This window comes from Crocuta crocuta, unplaced genomic scaffold (assembly GCF_008692635.1).
Source record: "Crocuta crocuta isolate KB4526 unplaced genomic scaffold, BGI_CrCroc_1.0 scaffold1121, whole genome shotgun sequence".
Lineage (NCBI taxonomy): Eukaryota > Metazoa > Chordata > Mammalia > Carnivora > Hyaenidae > Crocuta > Crocuta crocuta.
In genome coordinates this window covers 5,827-15,714 of record NW_027530633.1, presented here as the reverse complement: position 1 = coordinate 15,714, position 9,888 = coordinate 5,827, and the positions used below count along the sequence as shown (strand labels likewise).

General features: G+C 38.0%; 1 protein-coding gene across 1 annotated transcript in view; it reads left to right on the top strand.

The window, feature by feature from the left end:
• LOC144235136 (kelch-like protein 15) overlaps nt 1-9,876 on the top strand; it is a 14,538-nt gene extending 4,662 nt beyond the window's left edge. Inside the window, exon 2 of the mRNA XM_077768543.1 lies at nt 7,920-9,876. Within this exon, the coding sequence (XP_077624669.1) occupies nt 7,927-8,673 (747 nt within the window). The 5' untranslated portion in view covers nt 7,920-7,926 and the 3' untranslated portion in view covers nt 8,674-9,876. The remainder of the gene's footprint in view (nt 1-7,919) is intronic.
• Nucleotides 9,877-9,888: the final 12 nt, after the last annotated feature.

Sequence of the window (9,888 nt, the reverse complement as noted above, 5' to 3'; positions counted from 1 at the left end):
TTCAAGGACAGAGGTAGGAAGAGTATGTTTTGTGTATATGTGTATGTTATCATTGATCTCTTCTTATACCATCAGGAGTACTCAGACCTTTTGGTCTCAGGACCTCATTATACTCTTAAAAATTTGGAGGACCCTTTAAGAGCTTCTGTTGATGTGGGTTGTATCTATTTATATTTACCAAAATAGAAATTAAAACAAGGAGATTAAAAAAAATACTTGTAGATACAATGCAATTAAAAAACCCATTANTCCCTGCTTCTGCATTCAGTCTGTTACCATATCACACGTGTAGCCTCTGGAAAACAGAGAATGGAAGTTCTGGAAAGGACAGACAACTTTTAAAATTATGATTTTGAAAATAGTTTTGACTTTGTGGATTTCTTTTAGGTGACCAAGACCTCATTTATCCCTGGACTATACTTTGAAAATTACTGTACTAATGATTCTTAGGTATAGAAAATAAGAAGTTTTCTCTTTTCTGCAATCAGTGCCAAGTTTATGAAACAAGACAAACTCTTCAGTATTTCTTTCCTAGTAAAGAGAGTATGTCTTGTCATTTAGTTTTAAGTTGGTTTCCCTTTTGAGAAAAAACCCACCATTTGAAATTCTGAAGGCCAAGTGTAGAGTATTACGTATGTGGGTTTATAAACCATGATTCCCTTCAATCTGATGATATGTTTTGAAAAGTGAGGATACAGAATTTCTGTGCATTAAACATTTTGTAGGTCAGTAAATACCTCTTCTCAAAGCCCCATAATGAATTTTTTTCATCAGCCTTCATTGATTTATAGTCCTTATTTGAGTATAGTTTTNCTTAAGCATTGATACTGTAGATCTGCGCTGCCCAATAGAATACAAGTCACATGTAATTTTAACTTTTTTCATAGCCATGGTTTTTCTCTTAAAATAAAAAAACAAGTGAGATTATTTTTAGTATATTTTATTTAACACATTATATCTAAAGTATTATTTCAACATGTGATTAGTACAAAAAGTTATGTGATGAGATAATTTACAGTTTCTTTTTTGTACTAAATCTTTAAAATCTGGCATTCATTTTATACTTAGAGCACATCTTAATTTGGACTAGCCACATTTTAAGCGCTCCATAGCCCCTTGGCTAGGGGCTTGTATATTAAACAGCACAGATAGAGTAGCTACTTTGGTTAGGGCAGAGGAACTTGAAGAGCCCATAAAAGCTAGAAAATTATACTTGGGTGATGAGGAAAAGTAGAAAGTAATGCCATTACCAAATGAAGTCCAGTGTTTTGACTACTAGTACATCTCCTGATCTCTTACGGATTTTCATTGTAATAAACTTTAGGGAGATGTGGGGTCTGTAGAGGTAATTTTGAGAGGTACCAAGTTCTTATGGTTTTTTGGATGATAAAGGAGCATTAGGCAAGTCGGACAGTGGAAACCATCGTTGATTCATCTCTGGTGGAGTGCCTTGCTCTGGCCTAGGCATTGAAGTGGCTTCATTTAATCACCACCCCGACTCAATAATAAGGTGGTGATGATGATAATTCCTAATGTATGAGTGGAAACTGAGGTCTGGAAGTTAACTAAATTTCTCCAGGTCATGCAGGTGGTGAGTACTAGTAAGCACTCTTAATTTCAAAAGTTTTGCTCTTTCTAACAAAATACAAATTTCTTTGTATTTTTTGTAGATTAAATTCTAGTTTTTTTTTTAATGGGACAGAATGGATTTTTTTTTAATGTTTTTTATTTATTTCTAGGAGAGAGAGAGAGAGAGAGACAGCGTGAGCAGGGGAGGGTCAGAGAGAGAGGGAGTCACAGACTGAAACAGGCTCCAGGCTCTGAGCTGGCAGTCAGCACAGAGCCCGACGTGGGGCTCGAACCCATGAACCGCGAGATCATGACCTAAGCGAAAGTCGGACGCTTAACCGACTAAGCCACCGAGGCGCCCCAATTAAATTCTAGTTTTAACCCTATTTCTGACTAGTTGTATGGCCTTGAAAATTTTCACCCATGGACCTTAGTTTCTTTATCAAGTTAGAGTTGGCCTGAGTCCTCAGAGACTTCACTGATAGGGCAGGTTGGGGTTCGAAGGAAATGCTGTTGCTAGGGAGAAAGGTTACTCTAGAGACAGCTGGACTTTTTGTTTATTTATTTGTAATCTCTACACGCACTGTGGGCCTCGAACTCACAACCCCGAGATTGAGTTGCATGCTCTACCGAGTGAGCCAGCTAGGCTTCCCGAGGCAACTGGACTTTTAAAGTGTCCGTTTCACTCTTTGGTTTCAGTAGCACCAACTGAAGGGGCCTGATAATAAGCCCTAACGTTATGGTGTACTTAAGGGCCATATTCTGTCTTCACCTGTATTAACTAAGTCTTTACCATGCATATTAACTTATATAGTCCTCACAGCAACCTTTGAGGAAGGTTCTTATTGATATTGATGCCTGCTTTTTACAAATGAGGACATTAGAGCACAGAGAGGCCCAGTAGCTTGCCCCAAGGTCACAGAGCTAGTAAGAGATTAGAACAAGGATTCAAAACAGGCATATGACTCCATACCTTGTACTCTTACCTTACTACTTCCATTTAGTGATTCAGTGTTGGTCAGTTAATCACGGAGTATTTTACCATTTTCTACTTCTACACATGCTCCCTATAAAAATGTAAAATACTGTTGTTGTTCTAAAGCTGTTAGTTATTAGTCTTATCGATAGATGCACCAAGCTTTTTCATGTAGAAAAAGTAGAAAAAGTCCCAGCTATCACAGATTAGTTTTAGAAATTAATTTAGATCAAGTAAACTTCACACATGCATTGCTAAGACTTGAAAAATAGCTACAGGTTATTTAGCCTGCACACCTGCACAAGTGCATTGTATCTCTGTAAAGTCATATAAAAAGTAGAAGAATAAATGAGAAGTTTTAGGACTAAAAATTTTGAGGTCATCATGGTGAATGCTCTCAATCTTACAGATGCAAAGATAAGACCAAGAAGATTTGAGTAACTTAAAGTAGAGCAGTTTCTGTTCTAAAGCCATACTAGTTTGGGACCATGGTTATGTGAAGGGAAGACCCACACACAGTAGTAAAATAGCAGTTTATTCTAACATGGAAGGCTTTCTCTTAGAACCCCAGGGCAGGAATAGAGCTGGGCCTGGGACCTGGAAAAATGAAGGTGTTAGGGAGCACTCCCTGTCCCCTTGTCTTGGCTTTGTTCTTCTTTCTCAGTTCGCTGGCTTTCCCTGCTGTCCGGCCCACCTGGCAGGCGGAAGTTCGTGCCCACAGCTGCTCTTTGACATGTTCCAGTGCCAGTCATACACAGTCAGTACACGTCTCTCTCTTTTTCCTTTTTCTAAATTCTTGACGAGAGTGTTCCTCTTGATACATATTTCCCACCCCAGTCTGACCATATGTGCCTGGATAGGATCACAGAGTGAAGCTTGCCTGCTTGGAGTCGCCCTTAGTGTGCTGGGTCCCAGCGGAGTATGGGTGCTGTCCTTATATTTTTAGGGTCTTTTGACTCGCAATTTACCAATCATTCTCNTGGTTGTTTTTTTTTTTTTTTTTTTTTGAGAAAGCAAAAAAATTTATTATTTTAAAAAATTGTGCTTTTTAAATTCAAGTGTAGTTAACATACAGTCTTATGTTTCAGGTGTATACCATAATGATTCAACAGTTTTATTCATTTCTCAGTGCTCATCAAGAGAAGTGTACTCTTATCCTCTTTATTTCACCCATTCTGCCCACCAACTTCACCTCTGGCACCCACCAGTTCTCTGTATTTAAGAGTCTGTTTTTTGTCTTTCTTTCCTTGTTCATTTGTTTTTTAAATTCTACACATGAGTAAAATCATATGGTATTTGTCTTTGACTTATTCACTTAGCACTATACCTTCTAGGTCCATCCATGTTGTTGCACATAGCAAGATCTCATTCTTTTTTCAATGGCTGAGTAATATTCTATAGTACGTGTATGTGCGTGTGTGTATGTATATATCCACTTATCAATCAGTGGACACTTGGGTTGCTTCCATATCTTGGTTACTGCAGATTGGTACAGCCACTGTGGAAAGCAGTATGGAAGTTCCTCAAAAAATTAAAAATAGAATTACCATATGACCCAGTAATTCCACTTCTGGGTATTTACCCAAAGAAAACGAAAACATGAATTCAAAAAGAATATGCCCCTCTATGTTTATTGCAGTATAGTATCTCCTTTTAAAAATTTCCTTTAGATGGAATCTTTTCCAGAAAGGTGAATAATAGCTGTTTGAGGCCTTATCAGATAGTGATAACTGTTGAATAGAGAAGCTTACTTGGACAAGAAGTGAAATCTATGTATTCTAGGCATTCTCAAAATAACAGATTAATAAAACACAAAGCAGTCTACTCTCACGTCTATGAACACTGAAGTTCAGTCTTCTATTACTAAATCTCCATTAAATGTGACCAATATCTTGACAGGTCACGGTGATAATTGGTGTCTGTAGTGATCCTGAGATAATGAAATAATCAAACATTTCATCTGGTTTAATTTATTGTATTTTAAAATTCCAGTTATTTTGAAAATTGGTCATTGGTGTGATGTGGGTAGTCCTGTATTAACCATAATGTTTGATTATTCAGATATCACGCTGTGTGATGTTCCTTTTGTTCCCAGTGCGCCTTTGTGTATGCATGCCTCATCACTTGGAAGAGTCTAAGCTCATTAATTTTACCTTTAAAAATAATTCAGGAAAAAACTCCTAGTATCTTACTTTAATCTTGAATGTGTTAGTAGTCATTTTGCCAAGAATTGCTTGCAGTGTCTAAATTATTTTATATCTGTTTTCCACATGATAGACAATCCTCTTGTGTTCTGCCTTCAAAGTGAAAATATAGCTTTTGGAACAATGGAGTACTAATTTAAAAACTTGATAGTAATTTCACTTTGTGCATACTTTGCTGTCTTAGGTAAGTGAACATGTGTCGTTTAATCAGTAAGACTTACAGGTAAGTTAGGGACAAACTGAGAAAAAGAGGCACCTAGAATGCCTCTTGATAAGATGGGGAATATGGAAGAAAGAACTGATTGGGAGAGCGTCGAGTTACGATTACTTTTAGGCTTGATGTTTTTGAGATCCCAGTGGGACACACCCAGAAGAAATGTCTAGCAACCATTCACTATTTGCACAGCAATAGTCAAGATTTTGGTAAAGGTAGGTGTTAGGAGAAACCATGGGTTTAGAGGTCATTGAAGGGGATACAGTGTTTAGCTGAAAAGAGAAAAGGTCCGAGAACAGAATTCTGGGGAACACCAGTGTTGAAGGAGTAGCTCAGAAAAATGAGACCAGGGAGGAGATTGAGAAATAAGCAGCCCAGGAATAGGAAGAGAATCAGGGAAGTAGTTTCACGAAGCTGAGCAAGTGATGAGCCAAGGGAATAAGTCATGCTGCGAAACAATTCTGTGAAATAGGGACTAGGCTATAACCGTTGGACTTGGCAATTAGTTTTTCGTAAGATTTTTAAAAAGGAATTTTCAAAACAATCATACACTTTCTACAGAGAGATTAGAAAGCACAGTTTAACAAAAGAGAAAGAATTAGAACTTCTTCCTGATACTCTGCAGTCCCAAGGTAGCCATTTTTAATATTGGTATATTATTTTTTCAGACTTTTTTCTTGCTGATTAACAAAGGTTTTTGTTTTTGTTTTTAATTTTTTTAATGTTTTATTTCTGAGAGAGCGACAGCGTGAGCAGGGGAGGGTCAGAGAGAGAGGGAGACACAGAATCTGAAACAGGCTGCAGACTCCGAGCTAGCTCTCAGCACAGAGCCCAACGCGGGGCTCAAACCCACGAACCATAAAATCATGCCCTGTGCCGAAGTCAGATGCTTACCCGACTGAGCCACCCAGGCGCCCCAGGTTTTTGTTTTTTTTTAAAAGATGACTTCAGACTGGGTTAACTACTGAATCAGTGGGTTAATACGTCAAGAAATTATATATGGGGTATCACAGAGGACATTGATGAAACAAAGTAGAAAAATATAGTGATGGCCTACTCACAAGAGTGGAGGAGTAGAGCTGTTAGCATGTCCTTGGAAGATGGCTTTCACTCTCAGCATCAGAGGCCTCTTCCAAATTCAGGGTACAGAGGGTATTCCTGAAAGCCACATTCCCCCATGCCTAACATAATGCCTGGCACACAGAAGTACTCTTTTAGCAAGTAAAGGCGGAGCTTTTGGTAATAGAGCGGGGAGATTGGAAAGGAAATAATTTGGGAGGTTGTGTCCAACACCAGAAGAGTTAAGCTGGAGAAGGACAGAGGTAAAGTTTGGAAATGATAGACCAAGTGAAAAGGGAGGTGAAGATTAAGCCAGAGAGAAAAGTTGACAGTGAAGATTTTAGATGGGGACTGGTTTCGGATTGTGTTGAGATCTAGCAGGTACAGGAATAAGGTTTTAAAATGGAGTAAGGAGGGAGGTTGAAGCAGTTGAGGTGGTCAGGGAAATTTGACTTTTCAGGTTTTGGATGAATGTGGTCTTATGTGAACATTGAAGAGGTGGAGAACGTAAGTCTTAGCGTGGTGCCAAAATTGTCGGCAAACGTGCATGAGAGAGTGATACATCCCCATGTGTGTAGGTGATAAGTGACAAGGAGCAATAAAAGATGAATTTTTATCTGAACAAAAGGCCGTTTTAGAAAAAGGACAGTAGAAAGCTAAAAGAAGGCTTAGAAAGTAGGTTTTAAGCTATAGAGGAGTGTTTTTTCATATTTAAATTGGACTGCAGAGAAAACTTCATGACCAGCAGGAGGCTGTAGGAGAGTTTGTTTTCACTTCTGAAGCAAAGTTTCATGGGGCACAGTGAGAAGGGTAGGGAGGGAATGCAGGGTGAGGTGGGGAGGAGAGGATAGATGGCTGGCAGCAGGGTACGAGAGAAGGTGCTCGTGAGACAAGAAGAAAACTGCTTTGCTTCATAAACAGTCTAATAGACTGAATTAGTTGATTCTGCCCAGGAGATCTAATTATCATTCCACAGTCTTGGCTTCATTTCTCAGATAAGCAAAAATGTGGTTTAATTCCCTTTAAAAGTTATATGTTGTAAGTATATAAGCGATGTGTGACCATTGTTTTTTAGAATAAGGTTAACGAGGTAAGTAAAATGGAAAAGGTAAAGTTCAAAATTACTTGAAATCGCACTACCCAGGGACATTGCTTTGGTATATATTCCTCCAGACTTTTTCTCATCTAAACATACACGTGTGTATTGAATTTTGGAAAATAGACCAAGTAAACTGCAGTTGCCTGCTTTTTTGTTTTTCCACATAACAGTACCTAATAAATGTCCTTTGTCAGAATAGGTAGATTGCTGCCATTGTTTTTAGTTGTTAAAGTTATCCATTTTAGAACTGCACCATATTTATTTTATAATCTGTTGTTGGGCTTTTGAATATTTTCCAGTTTCTTTTTATAAGTAAGGCTAGAAAGAAAAAATCTTGTGTGTGTACAACTTGGTGCATTTATCTGATTTCCTTTGGGTAAGTTTCTAAGAGTGTTCAAGGTCAACTGTGGTACTTTCTGGTTTGGTTTCTTTTTTGTTGTTTTTTTCTCATAATTTATCATTTCACAGAGAAATCCCTATTGTGTTGAAAATTTGGGGACACATTGAAATATATTTGATGAACAGTGTAAAATCAGCGGGATAGGCGTGTATTGTTTTTAAGTTAACGGTTTACCATTGTTTGATAGATATGTGATAGACTTTTTTCCCCAGGTAGGAAAGCCAGAACATTAGCCTGCAAACCTTTAGGTCGTCGTCTTCCCCAAGGGCTTGTACATTTAAGACTTAGGCTGTGGAATTGAGATGATTACAAAAAATTGTTTAAGTTCTTAAGTTAATAATGTCTTCAGAATGCATGGAAATGATTAACACAGTTTTCTTTGATTACCTTTCTTCCAGGTGATTCATGGCAGGGGACGTGGAAGGATTCTGTTCCTCCATCCATGACACCAGTGTCTCTGCTGGGTTCAGAGCACTGTATGAGGAGGGATTGCTTCTTGATGTCACTCTGGTTATTGAAGATCATCAGTTCCAGGCCCATAAAGCACTCTTGGCCACCCAGAGTGATTACTTCCGAATTATGTTCACTGCAGACATGAGGGAGCGAGATCAGGACAAAATTCATTTAAAAGGTTTAACTGCTACTGGTTTCAGCCACGTGCTTCAATTTATGTACTATGGGACCATAGAACTGAGTATGAACACTGTTCATGAGATCCTTCAGGCTGCCATGTATGTTCAACTTATAGAAGTGGTGAAGTTCTGCTGCTCTTTCCTGTTAGCGAAAATCTGTTTAGAAAATTGTGCAGAAATTATGAGACTCTTAGATGATTTTGGTGTTAACATCGAGGGAGTCAGGGAGAAGTTGGACGCCTTTCTGCTAGACAACTTTGTGCCGCTCATGTCCAGGCCTGACTTCCTGTCTTATCTTAGCTTTGAGAAGCTCATGTCTTATTTGGATAATGATCATCTGAGCAGGTTCCCAGAGATAGAGCTGTACGAGGCTGTGCAGTCTTGGCTGCGGCACGATAGAAGACGCTGGAGACATACCGATACCATCATTCAGAACATCAGGTTTTGTTTGATGACTCCATCCAGTGTTTTTGAGAAGGTTAGTGCATTTGAAAGCAATAGACAGGACTCATTTAATTAAGGCAGTATGTCTTTATAGGTGACATTACCAGGGTTGGTCAGGAGCAAAAAAGAGAATGAACTGTTTATAAGAAATAGTTTATGTGTAACAAGTCTAATTTGTTGTATCCTGTGCATGTAGGTTTTTAAAAACACATTTTTAAAATGAAAAGATTTTAAAATCTTCACCTACTGGGTGAAAAGATGCACCAGGTAGGTAGTAGAGTAGTTGTGTTTTGAAAGTATTTTTAAGTTGAGGCATAATTGTGTAATGCAAAATGGTCCAAGTTTGCTTTAGCTCTTCTTTATTTTCACAAAGTAATTAAATCTGAACTGCATCAGGCTAGCTCTGTTTTTAAAAATTAAGTAATACATGCTGAAATGAGAGTTGAGAGGAGTTTTGTAGTTCTGAATGACATGAGTTAGTGCACTTCCATACTCCTCTAAAACGTAGTGAGTAAACATAAAATAGCTCTTGAAAACAAGTAGGCCCTAGTGGTGATTCTTCCCTACCCTTACCTAGTTGATTTTCTTTTCTGCTCTTCAGTAGTTCTGTTTTCCCCATTTCACTGTGAATACTAACTAAATTTAACCTTGAAAACATGTTTATGTCTAAAACCATTGTTTTGGCATTTCTAACTAAATAGGCCATCAGTCATCTATCTACATTGATCAACCATGCCTGTGCACATTTTACTGTGTAATAGTTTTGCTCTCTTAAAAATAGTCTTTCTCCAAAACAGCCTTGGCCTTTTTGCATGTAAGCATATTTCATTTTTATATCAGAGTCTCACTTGTGACCCTTTCTTGCGGAAAGGAGAGAAAGCAGTCAGTAATTGCTTAACTTAATTGGTTTCTAATCACATGGTTACCTCTGGGGCTCTGTTTACCTCTTACATCTTTTCGTCTTTCTAGAAAGCACACTTAAAGCTTTGGTCGACACCCTTCACGTTAAATAGTTCTTCAGATTTAGTTACTAGACCTGGTGATAAAAATATAATATTTGCAACAGAGGGTTGTTTGCACCATTTGAAAAATAAACAAACAAATTTGCACCTTCAAGTAATACTCCACAGCCAGGCATGTTTTTTTCCCCCTCTGAAATGCTGTGAACTGTCATTAACTCATACTTTAAATAGAGAATTCAGTTTTACAGGATTTTATCTTCTCAGAATGTACTGATCTGACAGAAATCATTTTAATTAAGAATACATTTCTTAATTACTTTTTGTTGGGT